The 20,121-nt window shown below is 46.2% G+C and overlaps 1 protein-coding gene across 1 annotated transcript; it reads left to right on the top strand.

Annotated features, from left to right (window-relative positions):
• The first annotated feature begins 2,173 nt into the window (after positions 1-2,173).
• Positions 2,174-5,727, top strand: LOC136453382 (CDP-diacylglycerol--glycerol-3-phosphate 3-phosphatidyltransferase 1, chloroplastic-like). The gene is made up of 8 exons (XM_066453949.1): positions 2,174-2,704; positions 3,674-3,740; positions 3,821-3,895; positions 3,976-4,027; positions 4,181-4,266; positions 4,353-4,427; positions 4,509-4,603; positions 5,179-5,727. The coding sequence occupies exons 1-8, from the start codon at positions 2,244-2,246 to the stop codon at positions 5,258-5,260; spliced, it is 993 nt and encodes a 330-aa protein (XP_066310046.1). The 5' UTR covers positions 2,174-2,243; the 3' UTR covers positions 5,261-5,727.
• Positions 5,728-20,121: the final 14,394 nt, after the last annotated feature.

Genomic DNA, 20,121 nt, shown 5'->3' with positions numbered 1-20,121 from the left:
TTGCTTCCGTAGCCAAAAGATTGAAGATCCAACTCTTCTTCCATTCAAGCTCCTTCTTATCCCAACATGCAAGTCCTCCATCCATCATCCTCTCCTTGCAAATATCCAAACAAATACCTTAAAGTGGATCCATGAGATGACAAGATGATGGAGGTGGATAAGGGTCACTTGGACTTACTCTACATATGATTGAATCACCACTTAGCAAGAGATCTCCAAGCTTTCACCAAAAACCATAAATTAGGCATTTGGGGAAAATCCACAAAATAAGAGCTAATCTCTTGAGCTCACCATGATTGGATTGAAAATGTTGATGAGATCCACAGGAGGGTGCTGATGCTCCTCTTCTTCTCATCCCTTTCCTCCTCCATTCCCATCTTCACTCATTTCTCTCTCTAATTCTAGGGTTCTTCCTTGCTCATGAGAGTTAGAGAGAGAGGGGGAGAGGGTTGCAAATGGATGGATGAGGGAGAGAGTGGGTGAAAGGGTGTGTTTGCAGCTGAAGACATATGCCAACTCATGCTGACATGTGGGTCCACTTCCACAATTGGTAAACAACCCATTTCCACTTAAGTCCGCTTTGGTTTAGTTTTTGTCAGATGGTCTGGTAACCTGGCGGACGGTCCGGTAGTTTCTGTCTATGCTGAATTGACTAAGTCATTGGATGGTTAGTGGCTGGTGACCGATGTATTGCTCTTGAGTAGCTTTTTGGGACTGAGTTGGTGTCGATGATGCCACTAGGATGAACTCTAATCCATGTAGAGGTTTTCTTTCACTCCGGGTGCGAGCCTGATGATAACTACTCGGGGTTTCTCACAGGGTGCTTCGATGTATTACCTTGCGTAACTCATGAGGAATCTTCAGGGTGACTCGGTAGGTGACTTCCCTTGATAGTCAAAAATGATTGTCTAGGGTGTAACAGATTCGGGTCGTTACAACTATGGTCATGTATTTGTGTTAGTGGAGGTTCATCTCCAAAGATTATCAAGGTTAATTAGCTTAAATCGAGTTAGTTAAGTGGATAAGATTCAATTTAGACGTGAGAACCATCCCTCAAAGATAAGACAAATTGTTAAACAATCATGATATACTATATGTCGAATATCTCTATGTACTCTAGCAAAATCAACTCCTAAAAAGGGGTTGCATGCCTACTGTTAAAGATAATCCAAATTCTAATAGGAATTTTGCGGGAACTCTTGGCCCATGATATTTGTTCCGTGTTTGCCTGCAATCGGTTTTGTCTACTCTATATATACAGGTCCCATTCGGCTTACCCCATATTCGGCTTGTTCGGCTTATTTTTTTAGCCGAAACAGTGTTTTTCTCTCACAACAATTCAGCCAGAACAGTGTTTTTCAGCCAGTTTCAGCCAAGATTCAGACCAGCGAACGGGGCCACAGTTTGTAAGTTGCATGTGAAGAGGAGACGATTCATTATATTTCAAATGTTCTGTAAACACTCCTCGTATAATGGTATTGTGATTTTTTCTTGAAGGGTTTCCAGGTAGAAGTCTAAGTCTAGTGTTTGACCTAGATTCATATTATTTGCTTACAAATATAGTCCCCGTTCGGCTGGCAGAATTTTGGCTGAAACTGACTGAAAAACACTGTTCTGGCTGAATTGTTATGAGAGAAAAACACTGTTCTGGCTGAAAAAGAAGCCGAACAAGCCAAATATAGGGTAAGCCGAACGGGGCATAGAGTACTCAGTGTTAGAGTCAGAAAAGGCTATAAAGGAGATGCTGGATTAGACAAGTGAGCGCTGAGTTGATCGAAAATGAACTGAATTTTTATTGGCTCTGTTCGCTTCGCTGAAAAGTCAGGCTAAAAAGTACTATTCGCTGATTTATTACGAGAGAAAAATACTAATACTATGACTGATAAAGCAAGGTTGATAAGTCCGCTTAGGACTATCTTTATCTTATGGAATGTGAGGCTCTATGATGTGGCCCAGGCAGATCAGACCCTTGCTCCGCCTCTAATCCTTCAGTCCATAAATAACGTAATTCTAGCACGTTATTACTAAACTATAAAATATCTTAAATTCAAAAATTACTTTTTTGGATGACATTTGTGTCGGATCCCAACATTTCAGAGCAATACCGTCACAGTCCAACTTTCCTTCAAAAGCCCCGAGACCCAAAGTCCAAACTCCTAACCCCCGGCGCAAGAAGGTCTCTTCGCTCCGACCGCCGGGGCCGATACGGCGGTACCTACTGCAATGCCCCGCGATCCACGGCCATGGCCTTCCTCAAGACCCTAAACCCTCTCATACGCAGGCGCGCCACCCCGATCTCGAACCCCAGGCCGCTCCTCTCTCTCCACACCTTCCTCGCCTCATCCTCCCCCACCACTGCCGCCGCCGCCTCCCCCGCCGCCAGCGCTGTGCACACCCATGTCCCCATTCGGTCCGGCGGCCCGCTGTTCCTCTCGTCGGCCCCATGGATGCTGTCACAGTCGGCGACACCGCTCACAGCCGCGGCTGCCGCCCTTGGCGCCAAGCTCCGCAGGGCCCCGGCCCTCGCCGGCGGCCGCGCACTGGCCGTCGCGGACGCCGTGAGGTGGGAGCACAGGCGGATCTCCGGGGGTGAAGCGGAGGTTGCTGCATCTTCGGGAACTGTGGGATGTGGAGGTGAGAGGTTTCTGAATGCACCCAATTTGGTGTCGATTGGACGGATGGTGTCAGGGCCGGTAATTGGATGGTGAGTGTTCTCATCTGTTTTTTGTGTTAACCTTCAGTTAGAGCTACAACCAGCGTCGTAATAGTTTGACGCAATTGGCAGTTGGTCTGACACCTAGGAGGGTTTAGACTTGAAAACCATAAATAACCATGATCTCTTCATTTCAAGCTTGCCTTTATTCCAGGAACCATCTCACTGTTTAATTGTTTTTATTTAGTTGATGGCATTTATGTACCATGATCTTAAAAATCTAGTGAAGTCAATACTCCTGAATGACGTGTGTATGGATCTATTGATTAAGGATTGGGAACTCAGAATATTTGAATTGGGGAGACCGAGAGAATGCAGATCAGCAATTTGAACTGGCCTATTTCTCTAAAGTAGAGCTGCTCCAGGATTTTAATTAGAATATCTGGTCACCAAGGATTGCACACTCTATCAACGGCTGGGTATGAGGATTATGGGTTTTTGGAGTTGAAACATGTTAGTTATTTAATGATGTTCTTATGGTCATATAAACATGTGCTTCAATTTGATCGTTCAAGTTGGCACATATTAGGAAGGAGCACTGAAGTTGGGTTGTTTGCATGCAAAGTGATATTTCATAACGCAAATGGCTCAGCTTATGTGTCAACATTTTTGAATGCTGAGATCAGGCAATCAGCTGCAGCTTTTGCTTCAACATAGCTTGAATTCTTGGAGGCCTATTCTAGTTGTACACATCAATCTCTATGCTTATCGGTACCATTACGCCATCTCTTTGATGGCTTTGTGTTGTCCATTCTCATCCACTGAATGTTTGTGAAAAAGTCAAATTAGACCTTTGTCTTTGGTTCTGTTGTTCTGGATATTTTGATGAATTTGCGGTTCTTCTGTCCTCAATGTTTTATCTTGCTCTCTATGTTGTACATTATTATTCTCTATTCTTCTCTATGGTCCTGTTTTTTTTCTTTTTTCTTTTCTTCTTCTTATGAACTCCATGCACTATAGGATGATCGTGAATGAATGGTATCTTCCTGCCTTTGCCACATTGGCTGTCTCGGGTGCAAGTGATTGGGTAAGAATTGCACCTTTGAAAACTGCAAAATCCATTACAATATTACTCATTTCTTCTGTTACGTTGTTGTTTGAACATAGTTGGATGGCTTTTTAGCGAGAAAGATGGGCATCAATTCTGTCTTTGGATCATATTTGGACCCTCTGGCTGACAAGGTTAAACCGACACTTTCCATTTTTGTTTCTATGTTAATTGTGCTGCTAAGCTGATGTGCAATATCTATGGTGTTGCTTAGGTTTTGATTGGCTGTGTTGCTGTAGCCATGGTTGAAAAAGATCTTTTACATCGTGAGTAGATCAGCAAGCATCAATATGTTTGTTTTGTATTGCAAATTTTCCTTAGTAAAATAGCTCATAGTTTTTGACATTATATTTGTATTTGTCTGAAGGTTCTGATTTTAATCAATATTTTAACTTGTGTGCTGCTCGTTTCACTTGAAGCTGGTCTTGTTGGCCTCGTTGTTGTAAGAGACTTGCTTCTTGTGGGTGGTGCTTTCTACAAGCGGGCTTCTAGTTTGGGATGGAAGGTACTATTATATACATGTTTTTTTGTGATTCATCAAGTGTGGAAGGTTTTCAATTAAGCTGAATGTCCTTTACGAATTTGTGCCAGTGGAACAGTTGGTCAGAATTTGTTAACTTAGATGCGATTCATCGCGAAAAGGTTGAGCCTCTGTTCATCAGCAAGGTATGCCTATGTTCACACAGCATTAAATCCTATGCTTATTGACCTATCGGGTGGAAACATGATAATAGTTGTTGATTGCAGGTGAACACAGTATTCCAATTGATGTTGATTGCCGCTGCACTTCTTCAGCCAGAATTTGGCACAGAGGAGACTCAGAATTACATTACACTCCTGAGGTGATTTCTTTTCCATATTTCAACTGTTGTTTCTTTAGTCTTTGTCTTTATGTGCTTGCATTCGTTCTTATGTCAGAGTGGACTAATTAAACTATGAGTTTACCTGGTGTAACACAAAGGTTGACCGCACATGAGCATTTGTTTGGTAAATCTGGTATCTTTACAATGCACCTACTATAGTCTGTAAATACTGCAGAATAACACTTGAAGCAACTATTTGAATGCCTAATGAAATGATGTCTATTATTTTAAATCATGGTGTTATCTCCTTTTAAACAGGCGGTGCCTAGGTGCTAGGCCGAGCTGCACCGCCTAGCACCTAGGCGTTTTGTCTAGGCTTGTTTCCGTGTAAAGGTGTCGGGCTTAATCTCTGCATGAAAATGGGACAGATTAGAGATGGAGAAAGATGAACTGTGGTCATATTATGTATGGATGCATGATAACATTAATTTTTTGTTTTGATGTGCTAGATTTTCTTTATTACTGTAGCCATCTTCAGAAAGTACAAATGCCTAGCATCACCTAGCACTTTTTTAACATTGGGTATTATGCTAAATGACCCCCTCCCCCTGCAGTTGGCTTGTAGCTACTACAACAATCACTTCCACAATAGGTTATGGTGTGAAGTACTACGGGATCAAACCAAGGAGTCGGTGACTGTTGCTGTAGGCAGTTCATGGATTAATTTGCTGCTGATGATGATGATGACAGACATCCAGTGACTTACTGACATGTATCAGGCATGCCACTATGTCTCGTAAGCTTTGTGAACTTCCCAATTTGCAACTGCACAACTATAGGTCTTGTTGCCCCCTTCGCCCTCATGGATTTCCTTAATGGCAAAAAAATTGGGCAAGATTGGAGAAAGAAGCGAAGAACGGTCTCATGAATGTAATCGTTGCATGATTTGTGCAGTAGGCCTAGTTAAGTTGTGGATACTTTCGCCAAGTTTCGGCCTAGAGTGTTCATCCAATTATCAGAGGGCAAACTAGCCGAACCTTTGCTTTTGCTTTGGCCAAACACATTAGCTATGTTGTCAGTGTACATATGTACTTCAGAATACTTGAACTGATTTAGAAAAACTTTGGCATATGGTGAATGCTAGGTGATGTCATGCTTCCAGATGTCTGCAGGTTAAATACATTTACAAGTATGTCCATGTATCAATGCAACTGTTTAGCTGAGTTTTTTTTTAACCTCCGGAAGAACGGAAATGTGTTGTGTGTTCCACTGTATGGATTGAACGGGTATGTACTGAGATCCAACCATTCGGTTGATGTGTTGAACATAAATGCTTTGACTCTACATACCTCATCCTTTCAGGAAGAGGGAGGGAGAGAAGTCACCCGGAGCTGAATTTCCCCTCTTTTCCTAATCACTTCATTCTAGCGGGCTTAGATGCAACTTTATAATCCTGCAAGATGAAAAAGAAGTCCTAGATTGTTACAATTAAACAGTTTACTTTCTGTAACAACCCAAAAATCTACACCAAAAATCACAACTACAAAATTTTTGTTGTTACCCTATGCAATGTTGAGTGACATCTGTAGGAGCCAACCCTAAGTGTTGCATTAGTTGTAAACCAACTAAACAATTTCATGAGCATGACATGTCATTTGTTAATTATGTTTATTTAAATACTGACAAATAAAATATAGTATACATTGTTAATTCAAATGATGATTTGGATTTTCGTTTGTTTTATGTAATGCCTAACAACTCCTTTAAAGAAATAAACCATAAAGTAATTATTAATCAAACCAAAGAATAAATGCTTAAAAAGAAAACTATTTCTATTTTTGTATAACAAAACTACACCTATTTTTGTTATACAAAATATCTAAATAAAATTCCTAATATATATAAAAGAATGTTGTGGGCCTCATACCTAAAACTCCAATGAATAAGGTACACTAATTTTGAATTCAAATTCCAAAATCAAATTTGAATTTAAACAAAGGAGAAGAAAAATAAAAACAGAAAAAGGAAAGAAAGGGAGAAGGGCCGCAGCTGGCTCGGCCTGCTCGGCCCGCTAGCGCACAGCAGCACCCGGCCCAGCAAGCCAGCCCAGCTTGCGCGCGGCAGCACCCGGCCCCGCAAGCAGCCCTGCTTCGCGCGCAGGCCGGCCCAACTCGCGCGACCAGCCCAGCAAGCCAACCCCGCGCGCTGCTCACGCCCGCGCACCTTTCTACTTCACCGCTGCCGCTGCCAACCTGACCCCACGTGTCAGCCACCACCCCTCGCCACAGTGTCGTCTTCCTCCCCACGCCGGCGCCTCCTCCGACCAAGTCCCGACCAAAATGACAGGAGCGGGCCCGGGGTCACGCGAATCACCTGGCCTTGTCCCCTTGGCGCCGCGCCCACGCAACCTCCGCACCAACCACCCGCGCCCGCGATACCGTTCGATGCCCTCGACGCATCGCCAGCCGTCCGCCCCGTCCGCCATGGATGGAGCTCGGGCACCGGGGCTATAAAGCGACGCCAAGGCGCCCTAGGGGTTCCTCAGCCCACGACGCCGCCGCTCGGTGGCCCAACAGCCCGTACCGCACCGAGAGAAGAGGGCCGAGAAGGAATTCGGAGGAGGAGAGGCAAGCAGTGAGCTCGGAGACGCTAATCACCGGAGCCGGAGCGCCGCCCTGAGCGCCTACCCCGACAACACGCCTCGCCACCGCACCACCACCGAACGTCGCCAGCACCACTCGGTGAGTCTTTTGGCTGAGACCTCCTCCTAGCCCTTGGACGCCGTAACAGAGCACGCGCACGCCACGCTCACGACGCCGCCGTCATGGCGCGGCCACCACTTGCGCACCCGGCCGCCTCGCCAGACTAGGAAGTGGCCGTAGCACCACCGTGACGCCCGAAAGATAGCCACGTAGACCGAGACCCTGTTAGCCGGCCGCAACACCTTGGCCACGAGCACCAGACCACAGGCCGAAGCTCCATCGTGCACCACCACCGCACGCGGACTCCGCCATGCCCTTTGGTCACCGTCGACACTTTACCCTATCGCCCGCTAGCCGTCTGAAAGGGAACGGGGCACCAGGACCCCTGGAACAGCCCCGAGCTACCCCGCCAGCGAGCACCGCCACGACCAAGCCGCCGACCACCATGGCCAACGCCCTGGGAAGCCCTGGCCGCCACCTTGACCCCACTACCGTATTCGCCGAGGCCTGACAAAGCTTCTCCCCACCTCAATTGGATGCCAACGCCGCTGTGGGAGCTCGCCGGAGAGCACACCACTGGTGGGAGCATGCCGGGGATGGAAGCAGAGGACTCCCCTCATCGGCCGCACGCGCTTGCACCCGGTGCACATAGACCAGGCCAGAGGGAAGAAGGGTGGACTCGGTCCACCGAAGACCCAGCCAACGGTCCATGGACCGTGAACACGAGTTCACCGTGAGCCACGCGGTGTGGGCCGAATGGTGGACGAAGCCCAGTGGAGGCCCTTGGCTACGACGTGGCAGCGCCACAGCATGCCACGTGTCCGGGCCGGCCTAGCCCAAATCCAGCCCCGTCCAGGCCCACCAAAGCCCAGTCGAGACCCAACCTGGTTGACCATTGACCGGTCAACGTTGACAGTTGACCTGGCCCCACATGTCAGCGACACAGAGACTCTGGACCCACATGTCAGTAAGTGACATCATGCTGACATCATGACAACGTCACGCGGGTCCCACCTATCAGTAACAACACAACCGAGGTGATGTCATGATGACATCACGGTGACGTTAGCTGTTGACGGCAGCAACTCTGGCCCCACCTGTCGGAAATGATGACGTTGATGACATCATGTTGACGTCAAGATGATGTCAGCAGGACCCCCCCACTTGTCAGCTTAGAGCCGAGCCGATGACATCATGCTGACGTCACGCTGACATCAGCATGCCACGTGGACCAGCCACAGCGTGACACGTGTCAGCCCAGGATTAATTCGGCCTTTTCTATTTTTAGAGATGAATTAAACTTTGGAAATTCATAACTAATTCATACGACCTCAGAAAAATACGAAACTAGGACCAAAATTCATCTAAAATCGAGCTTTACGCAATGAACCCATGTTTGAGTGTATTTGACTCTTTTGAATTTTCATTGCTTCTTTGTGTTATTCTATAAACGTCGCTAACACAACTATAATGCGATTGTTGTAGACTCGGAGGAGAACCAGACGGACGAGGATCATGAGTACCGTGAGGAGAACGGAGACGACTACACTGAAGGTGCCACATCCCATCCAATCTCATAGCACCTATTATGCATGGCTAATATAGGACTGCTATTGCTTTACTTTACTGCTATAATCATACTATGATAGGACTTGCATGGTAGTATGCTTACTTGATGGCCTTTACCTTGACGCAACCTTACCCCTGCATACCCTGCTATTAGGCTAGACACACGCTTACTGCTATATTTCATTGCTTATACTTCTACTACGCTTATACTAAATGCATGGTGGAAACTGATGTTATCTATACTATAGGGAGAGTGCTGCGTGTGTGTGACTTGGGTGTGTGGAGGGTGAGGATTGTGTCGACCAAGTTGGAGTATACGACGAGCCTGGGGCAAGTCTTGCCATGGGGTGCTACCTGGGCACCCCTGGAAATGGATACCTATGGTGGGTAAATTGTATATAAGGTGGTCCTAGGTGTGAACCTGTGATGGGAGGAGCCTGGGATGGAGGTGTTGTGGTGGCACGGTAAATGGAAACCCTGATGGAGACATTCTGGCTTGGTCATCCCTAAGGATTTACTAGTACTCAGATTTACCGGGAAGCCTTACGTACCACTCGCCCTATATGGTGCGGGACAGCCGGACTACTTGGTAGGATATTGCCACTACTGCTAGGTTGATAGCGGACAGTGTAAGGAGGTACGGGGCGTGGAGGATTTCCCCCACACCCTTCCGAGACTTCATGGAGATCTTGTGGACCCGATGAAGGGTCGAGATGGCAGACTAGAGGGGGGGGTGAATAGTCTTTTCTAAAATGAATCGTGCCGGCTAACCGAAACAAGTGCGGAATTAAGACGATCGGTCTAGCCAAGACTACACCCCTCTATCTATGTTCTCTAGCACCTTCCAAAGATACTAATCAAGTAACAAAGGTGCCAGGCTAGCTAGAGCTCACCTAATCAATTCTAGGAGCAAGGTCACACAAACCTATGCCACTAGTACTTTAAGCAACAATGGAGCTCCTACACATGCTAGTAAGAAAAAGCACAAAGCCATCTAAGCTCACTAGCAATGCTCAATAATAAGGCAACCAATGCCAAATTAGAGAGCGCAAACACTTAGCTACACAAACTAAGTAATGTGACTAACAAGGTTACACAAACCAAATTAGCCACGCAAGGGAGCTACTTCTATGCTATACAAGCAAGAAGATAATTAGCAAGCTACACAAGCTATCTAATTACAAGAGCAACTACACAAGCTTAATATATATAAAAGTAATTGCAAGCTTGTGTAATTGGGATGCAAACCAACGGGAAGAATAAGGTTGACACGATGATTTTTCTCCCGAGGTTCACGTGTTTGCCAACACGCTAGTCCCCGTTGTGTCGACCGCTCACTTGGTGGTTCGGCGACTAATTAGCATCACCTGCTAAGCCCGCACGTCGGGCGCCGCAAGAACCTACCTCTTGAGTGAGGGTAGCTCAATGACATGCTTTACTAAAGTTGCTCTTCATGACTCCCATGGGGCGAGCACAAGTGCCCCTCACAAGCACTTCTCTGGAGCACCGCACATGCTTCTTACGGGCTTCCACGGAGACCACCACCAAGCCATCTAGGAGGTGGCAACCTCCAAGAGTAACAAGCACCACTGGCTTGCAACTCGATCACCTAGTGCCACTCGATGCAACCTCATGATGCAATCACACTAGAATCGCTCACTCACACAATCGGATGATCACTATCTAGTATGTGTGAGATGGAGGGCTTCCAAGCACTCTCAAGCATGGACATAAAGTCCCCCAAGGTGCTCAGCCCTAGCCATGGCCGAGGGCCACTTCTATTTATAGCCCTAGGGGCTAAACTAGCCGTTACCCCTTCACTGGGCAATGGTTGGGTCGACCGGACGCTTTGGTCGGTTGACCGGACGTTGAGCCCCTAGCGTCGAGTCGCTTGTAGTCAGCCACGTGTTTGACTCCAACGGTCATCTACCTTGACCGAACGGACGCTCCGGTCAGTTGACCGGACGCTGGACCCTCAGCGTCTGGTCGTTTCTAGTAAGGGTCCAAAACCAATTTTTATCGACCGGACGCATCCGGTCATGCTTGACCGGACATAGCCCAACGTCCGGTGCATAACCCTAAGCACTGTGCAGACTGACCACTTGACCAGACGCAGCCCTTCAGTGTCCGGTCGCCGAGCGACCCATTGTCCAGTCAATAGACTGACGCCAGCATCTCACTATTACACATGACCAGACGCGCCAATCCCTCAGAGGTCCAGCGTTCGGTCACTGTATAACCAACGACACTAACTCATTTTTACTTCTAACTTCTCCACCCTTGCTCAAATGTGCTAACCACTAAGTGTATCACCTTGTGCACATGTGTTAGCATTTTCACAATCATTTCCTAAGGGATGTTAGCCACTCAACTTGCCACGTCACTCGATCCTAGCAATGATGCAAAGTTAGATCATTCGAGTGGCACTAAATGACCGATATGCAAACAAGTTTGCCCGTCTTGATAGTACGGCCATCTATCCTAAACCTGGTCACATACTTCTCTACACACCTATGACCGGTGAAATGAAATGCCCTAGGTTATACCTTTGCCTTGTGCATTCCATTCCATCTCCTCCAACGTCGATGCAACATATGCACCAACACGATCAACAATGATATGATCCACTTCATATCATCACGTGATCATATTGGTTCATCGATCTTGACTTCACTTGCTCTTCACCGTTGCCATTGTCCATCGGTGCCAAGTCTTGCTCAAGCTTCACCGCCACGCGGTCCATCACTCCAAAGCCTTCAACTTGCCCTTCACGCTTGCAACCGGTCCATCAAGCCAAGTCTTGTCTTGATCTTCTCCACCTTGATCACATGACTCAATGTCATGTCTCATGTGCATTTAAGCTCCTTCATCATCACATGTGTGAGCTTTGCAACATTTCCAAGCCATTTTCACCTTCATGGCATATGTTGCTCACACACATGTACCTGTGGACTAATCACTTGTGTATCTCACATAAACACCATTAGTCCACCTAGGTTGTCACTCAATTACCAAAATCACACAAGGACCTTTCACCCGGCTCATGACTCACAGTTTCAGCCGCCCTAGACTAGACTTGGGGGTGTACCAGGGCTGAATGGTAGAGTGGCATTATCCTAGGCTAGCAAGCGGCTGAAATCAGCCCAGTTGACGATGGTCAGCGAAGAAGGCAGATCTTGTGGTTATGTAAAACCTCTACAGAGTGTATGGTTGATCGATCGATACATATACCGACTATTCGGCTATGGACCTTTCCTGGGCTTCGCTTAAACTAGATAGTGAGATGAATCCTTCTCTTCTTCCCCCGTGAGAGAGTGTCGGTCATAGCCAGGGGCTACGGGCCTTGAGACAGTGCCGAGAGGGAGTTGGCCTATCGACTGAGCGATGGTATGGTGATGGTGTGGATGGTGGTATATCGATCCCTGGATCGAAACCTGGCTCTGGAAAGGAAATGGGGTGGAATGTGTGTGGGAATGGTGTTAAAACTTGACCAACTATTATTATATACTTGACATGCTAAAACATAGGAAACCCCAGCCTTATAGGTTCCTTTTGATTATATCCAACTTGTATCCAATTTCCATAAAGTAATGCTCATAGGGTGGGAGTGGCCAGTACAAATTGTACTAATAAATTTTGGTACACAGGTTCTACTAAGGAGTATAGCTCTAAGGAGTTTGACGGTTGAGGGGTTCGTTCCTACGCTCGAGTTTGGCGATCTTATCTTCAAGCTGTTCTAAATGAATGCTACTTTTGATTCCACCAATGCGGTGATGTAATAAATTATGTAATTCTGCACTATTTGTACTCTGATATTATCGTTGTATGGATATGGTATTCGACTGGAAATTTAGGTAATATGATCTACAATGGTCTTATTACACTTCGACTCTGTGGATTTCCCTTCGTGGAAATTAGGTCGTTTCAGTTGGTATCAGAGTCATACTTGACCATAGGACGAAACTCTCAAAAATGGATGATAGAATAGGACGTGAACAACCCTTCTTTCGGTTATATACCGACCCTGCATTTACTTTTATGCAAGGCTTATCTATTATTGACCTGCTAACACCTGTTCCTTAAAACATGCAGATGGCAATGAACGTCGACTGGCCGCCTCTAGGACGCTACCTCTGGACCACGCCAAGCTTACCTTCGACCTACGTGGGCTCAGGGGTTTTGCACAAACCCTCTACCGAGTTCTCGTCACGTTAGGAGTCCCCAATGAGCTTGTCAAGGTCACCTACACTGGGAAGCCAGCTCAGGAAGGAGGAATCGAATGACCGATTGTCACCTCAATTGAGTTCCCAGCTAGCACTACCTTACCTTCTGTCCTAGCTTTTACCGAGTTGACTATAGAGGACACAGTCGAGGAGGGACTGCAAGCTATCTCACACAAGGCACTTCGTAGAGTGATGAGGGACCACTATGAGCACCTGAAGACGATAGAGTTCTATCTACTTCCCTAGGCCCTCAACCTTAGCCTTACCCCTAGTGAGTAGAGTTTTGCAGCTGGCAGAGTTATCTTTGTCGAGGAGGACAGATGCCTTCATGTCTTAGCTATTCACCTACTAGAGCAGGATAGGTATGTGACCCAGCTAGAGCAGAGGAGACATTAGGACTAGGCCCTTCTGTGGGAGCACCAGGAGCAAGACTCACAGGGAGCACAAGAGCGAGCTAGTCTACTTGAGATAGTTGCCAAGCTACAGGACAAGCTCAACCGTTGTGAAGAAGTCCACAGAACCGAGGTCGCAGACTTACAGGACAAAGCCGCCGACCTAGGCAACAGGAACTGCTACCTCGACAGCAAGGTCTTGGAGTTGTAGAGAGAGTTAGATGACAAGAAGGCCGAGTTCAACCATAGAGGAGACAGAGAGAGGTCCAAGGGGATTGATATGCTAAAAATCCAATCTCGGAACAAGACCATGACTCAGGATCTAGAGGAGTTCAGGAAGAAGGCCGTTCGCAACCAGGGTCACCTGATCGAGGCACTTAGGCAGAACGAGTACCTACAGGACGAGTGTGAGAGGACATGGCAGGCTTGGCAGAAGTCTGACAAGAAGTGCCTTAGGGAGATGAAGGGTATGTGGGATCAGCTACCCAAGGAGATTCGTAGCAAGACAAAGCCTAGGATAGAGGAGTTTGAGTTAGCCTCGACTCACCTCAACCTAGACGCCTGACCTACCCTACCTGGAGCTAAGCCTACTGAGGAGCTCGTCGAGGCCTTGAAGTATGTGTCCCAACTTCACAAGTCTGACAAGGAGATCGAGATCGAGAACAACCATATTCTAGCTGCGGTATACGAGTTAGAGTAGATGACCCTATGTGGTCATGAGTCATGTCAGTGGCTTCCATAGGTTGTACCCCATGATGTACCCCTTATGAGATGTAATATGAGACACTATGCGTAGTACGAATTCTCATGAGTCTCTAAGTGTAGCTACTGGAGATGATGTTATGTAATAAAACCCATATAATGAATGTTTTGGATCTTATTGCATTTTATGGACCTTATTGCTTCTTTGTAATGAGTGTTGGATAGAATAAATGTTTTTCTTTAAATTGTCAAAATCATGTAATCATACTAAATTACAAGCACTTATGGCACCAACACTAAAATTCCTATGATCCATGTTGCAAATGCCGAACCGCCGATCTAATCGCCTAATGAACCGTGGACGTGCACCCACCCCCGAACCAGTCAAACCAAATGGGGGGCGTAGTGGCAACAACCGTGGCCATGGTCGTGGCCATGGACGTGGAGGGATACCCTTCAACCTGGAGAATACCCCGCCGCCTGAGGAGAACATTCCGCCACCACCACCACCAAACCTGGCAGAGGTGATGGCACAACAGACCCAACTTCTTGCAGCTCTTGTTAATGGACTAAACCATCGCTAGGGAGGTCAGCAGAATGACTTCCAAAGAAAGCTAGAAGGATTTCTAAAGCTAAGGCCACCTACCTATGATGGCACCGACCCTAACCTACTTGTAGCCGATGACTGGCTCAAGGAGATGGAGAAGAAGCTTGACCTCACCACTTTCACCGACGATGAGTGTGTTGGAGCTACCACACACCAGCTCATAGGTGCAGCATGTGCCTGGTGGGATAGTTTCAGTGATTCCCATGAGGACCCTACCAACATCTCGTGGAAAGAGTTTGCCAAAGCATTCACTGAGTATCACATTCCCAAGGGTATCATGGAGGCCAAAGCCAAGGAGTTCCGCAACATCAAGATGGGAAAGGACAGGGTGACTGAGTACACTACTCGTTTCATCAATCTTCTACGCTATGCACCTTCTTATGTTGTGAACTATGAGAAGGAGAAGTTGTACTATTACCACAAGGGACTTAACCCACACATCAAGCTAAAGTTTGGCAGTATTGAGAGTAGCATGCTATGTGCGCTGGTGGATCGCTGCATTCAGATCGAGAAGGACCGTGCTGAAGCTGGAGAGGAGTATAGGGAGAGGAAGCGTAAGCCTGAGGAGTCCTTCCGTGGCTGTGATCACAAGAGGTTCCAAAGAGATGCACCACCCAGGGAATGCTCTCGCCACAACAGGGATGACAACCCTAGGTCGAGTAGGGGTAGTGGAGGCTACATCACCAAATACTCCCGCCTTGCTTAGGATCGTTACACCTAGGACCGTTATGCTCAGGACTGCAACACTCAGGACCGTTTCAACCGTTCCCGCTCTATGAATGAACGCCTAGCACAAAACCGCTCTGTACCAAGCATTGGAAACTGGAAGGCACCCGTGCCAACCCCTACAGGCGATACGCCTTTCACCTGCTTCGCTTGTGGCCAACCAGGTCACAAAGCCACTAAGTGCCCACAGAACTCAGCTGCTCAGAAGTCTCAATTCAAGGGATCTACTACCCATGGATGTCTCAACCATCTGGACACTGAGGAAGCACAAGCTGCCCTTGACATTGTGTACGGTATGTTTTTAGTTAATGGCAATACTGCATTAGTTCTATTTGACTCTAGAGCAACTTGTTCTTACATATCATCCAAGTTTGCATGAGACACATGACCTGCCTATAACCCCACGTGAAAAGCCTATCATCACCAGTTCACCTTTAGGAGACCTAAAGTGCATCCACATCTGTAAGGAAGTGAGTCTTACCATTGAGGATCTTATCTTTAAAGCTGACCTAACCCTGTTACCTTCCACAAACCTAGATGTCATCTTAGGCATGGATTGGCTAACCATTCACTGAGGTATCATATCATGTTCACCTAGATACATCCAAGTGACCCACCCATCAGGCCAAGTTATTAGATGTGAACCCCAGTCCAAAAAGTCCACTTCCATCCTATGTGCCCTTAAAGCGAGTTCAGAATCACAGAAAGAGGAGAAGACAGTTCATGATGTGCCTATGGTCAGAGAATATCCCAATGTATTCCCTAAAGAATTACCGGGTATGCCATCAGACCGTGATGTAGAGTTCATCATTGATCTTTTGCTAGGAACAGGACCCATTGCCAAGAGACCCTATCGCATGTCAGTTGATGAACTGGCCGAGCTCAAGAAACAGCTTGATGAGCTCATCTCAAAGGGATATATCAGACCCAGTGCTTCACCCTAGGGATCCCCCGTTCTATTTGTTAAGAAGAAGGATGGCTCAATGAGAATGTACATTGATTACCAGAACTTGAACGCAGTCACCATCAAGAACAAGTACCCTCTACCAAGAATCAATGATTTGCTTGATCAGCTTTGAGGTGCCAAGTATTTCTCCAAGATTGATCTCAGATCTGGCTATCATCAGATGAAGATTCAAGAGAGTGACATCCCGAAGACAGCTTTTGTGACTAGGTATGGGCAGTTTGAGTTCACCGTGGTGTCCTTTGGACTCACGAATGCTCTCGCATACTTCATGAACATGATGAATAAGGTTTTCATGAATGAACTAGATAAGTTCGTGGTAGTATTCATTGATGACATCCTTGTCTATTCACCCACCGCTGAAGAACATGAACATCATCTGAGAACTATGCTAGAGAAACTAGCCCAACATCAGCTCTACGCAAAGTTCAGCAAATATGAATTTTGGCTATAGGAAGTTGCCTTCTTAGGCCATGTACTATCAGCTGAAGGTGTCATAGTTGACCCGACCAAATTGAAGCTGTGAAAGAGTGGGATCAACCCCATAATGTGATAGAAGTCAGAAGTTTCTTGAGATTGGCTAGATATTATCGCCGATTCATTGAGAACTTCTCCAAGATAGCCCATCCAATGACCAACCTTCTGAAGAAGACTAAGGAGTTTGAATGGACACCCGTGTGCGAACAAAGCTTTCCAAGAATTGAAATAGAAGCTTACCACAACTCCTGTGCTAGCATTGCCTGATATCAACAAAGATTTGTGGTCTATTATGATGCATCTCATCAAGGACTTGGTTGTGTACTGATGCAAGATGGAAGAGTGATAGCATATGCTTCCTAACAGTTGAAAGAACACGAGAACCATTACCCAACCCATGATCTTGAGTTAGCAGCAGTTGTGCATGCCTTGAAGATCTAAGACACTACTTGATAGGCAACAAGTGCGATATCTATACTGATCATAAGAGCTTGAAGTACTTTTTCACTCAGGAAGATCTAAATATGAGGCAACGCCAATGGCTAGAGTTGATCAAGGACTATGACCTAGAAATTCACTATCATCCAGGAAAAGCTAATGTAGTCGTAGATGCTCTCAGTCGCAAGAGTTACTATCACACTTTGATCACTGAGTCCGTACCACCTAAGCTCAAGGATGAGATTGAAGATTTCCAACTTGAGATACTACCGCATGGCTTGTTAAATGAGCTCCGCATATAGTATGATCTCATAGATCGTATCCATCAAGCTCAGAAAAGTTGTGAAGAGATCGAATATCTCCGTGGTCTGATGAAACTAGGCTACAAGACCAACCACTAGGAAGATGAACAAGGAACCATCTGGTTCAAGAACAGAATCTGTGTTCTATCTGACCCAGTACTACGAGAGGAAATTCTGTCAGAAGCTCATGATTCCAAGTACTGTATTCACCCTGGAGGTTCAAAGATGTATCAAGACTTGAAGAAACACTTTTGGTGAAAAGGCATGAAGACAGACATTGCGGGATATGTGGCATGGTGTGACACCTGTAATAGAGTCAAGGCTGAACATCAAAGGCCTGTAGGTTTGCTAAAGCCTCTTGACATTTCCAAGTGGAAATGGGAGAGCATATCCATGTATTTCATAGTTGGATTGCCCCGATCACAGAAAGGTAATGATTCCATCTGGGTGATTGTTGATCGTTTGACCAAGATTGCTCACTTTGTACCAGTTAAGACCAAGACCAATGCCGAAAAATTAGCAGATCTATATGTTGAGCATATTCTCAGACTGCATGGAGCTCCCTCTAGTATTGTATCTGATCGTGGTCCTCAGTTTGTGTCCCGATTCTAGGAAGCTCTACACAAGTCCATTGGAACCAAACTTGATTTTAGTACCACTTATCACCCACAGATAGATGGATAGATAGAACGAGTAAATCAGATCTTAGAAGACATGCTTCATGCTAGTGTGCTAAATTATGGCTCTGATTGGGAGAAATACCTATCCTATGCAGAGTTCTCTTACAACAACAGCTACCAAGCCAGTATCAAGATGTCACCATTTGAAGCTCTGTATGGTAGACCTTGTAAGACACCTATGATGTGGTCTCAACCGAGTGAAAGATCATTCTTTGATTCTACTAAGATCTAAGATGCAGAAGAAGGAGTTGCTCAAGTGAAGGAGAATTTGAGGATTGCTTAAAGTCGATACAAGAGCTATGCTGACAAAAGAAGAAGAGAACTTGAGTTCAATGTGGGAGACTTCGTCTATCTCAAGGTATCCCCGCTACGTGGAACTGTCAGATTCCATATGAAAGGAAAGCTAGCCCCTAGATTTGTTGGGCCATACAAGATTCGTAAGAGAATTGGAAAACTCACCTACAAACTTGAGCTACCTGAGGAATTGGCGGGTGTACATCCCGTATTCCATGTCTCACAGCTACGCAAGTGTTTGAGAGTGCCCGATGAAGTAGTTCCAACTGATACACTTGACATTCAAGACACTCTCGAGTATAAAGAACATCCTATCAGAATTCTAGGTAGAGATACCAAAGAGACCCGAAGCAAAACTATTCCTATGTGCAAGATCCAATGGAGCAACCACACTGAGATAGAAGCAACATGGGAGAAAGAGTCTGACCTCCGGCTACGATATCCTTACCTCTTCGAAGAGTACGTTACGCTTTAATCTCGGGGACGAGATTCTGTTAAGGGGGTAGGACTGTAACAACCCAAAAATCCACACACCAAAAATCACAACTACAAAATTTTTGTTGTTACCCTATGCAATGTTGAGTGACATCTGTAGGAGCCAACCCTAGGTGTTGCATTAGTTGTAAACCAACTAAACAATTTCATGAGCATGGCATGTCATTTATTAATTATGTTTATTTAAATACTAACAAATAAAATATAGCATACATTGTTAACTCAAATGGTGATTTGGATTTCCGTTTGTTTTATGTAATGCCTAACAACTCCTTTAAAGAAATAAACCATAAAGTAATTATTAATCAAACCAAAGAATAAATGCTTAAAAAGAAAACTATTTCTATTTTTGTATAACAAAACTACACCTATTTTTGTTATACAAAATAGCTAAATAAAATTCCTAATATATATAAAAGAATGTTGTGGGCCTCATACCTAAAACTCCAATGAATAAGGTACACTAATTTTGAATTCAAATTCCAAAATCAAATTTGAATTTAAACAAAGGAGAGAAAAATAAAACAGAAAAAGGAAAGAAAGGGAGAAGGCTCGCAGCTGGCTTGGCCTACTCGGCCCGCTAGCGCGCAGCAAGCACCTGGCCCAGCAAGCCAGCCTAGCTTGCGCGCGGCAGCACCCGGCCCTGCAAGCAGCCCTGCTTCGCACGCAGGCCGGCCCAACTCGCGCGACCAGCCCAGCAAGGCAGCCCAGCGCGCTGCTCATAGCCCGCGCGCCTTTCTACTTCGCCGCTGTCGCTGCCAACCTGACCCCACGTATCACCACCCCCCGCCACAGTGTCGTCTTCCTCCCCACACCGGCACCTCCTCCGACCAAGTCCCGACCAAAATGACAGGCGTGGGCCCAGGGTCACGCGAATCACCTGGCCCTATCCCCTTGGCGCCGCGCCCACGCAACCTCCACGCCAACCACCCGCGCCCGCGATACCGTTCGATGCCCTCGACGCATCGCCAGCCGTCCGCCATGGA

Source organism: Miscanthus floridulus, chromosome 5 (genome assembly GCF_019320115.1).
Source record: "Miscanthus floridulus cultivar M001 chromosome 5, ASM1932011v1, whole genome shotgun sequence".
Classification (NCBI taxonomy): Eukaryota; Viridiplantae; Streptophyta; class Magnoliopsida; order Poales; family Poaceae; genus Miscanthus; species Miscanthus floridulus.
Note: the sequence above shows the minus strand (reverse complement) of the source record. Positions and strands in the feature narration are given on the sequence as shown.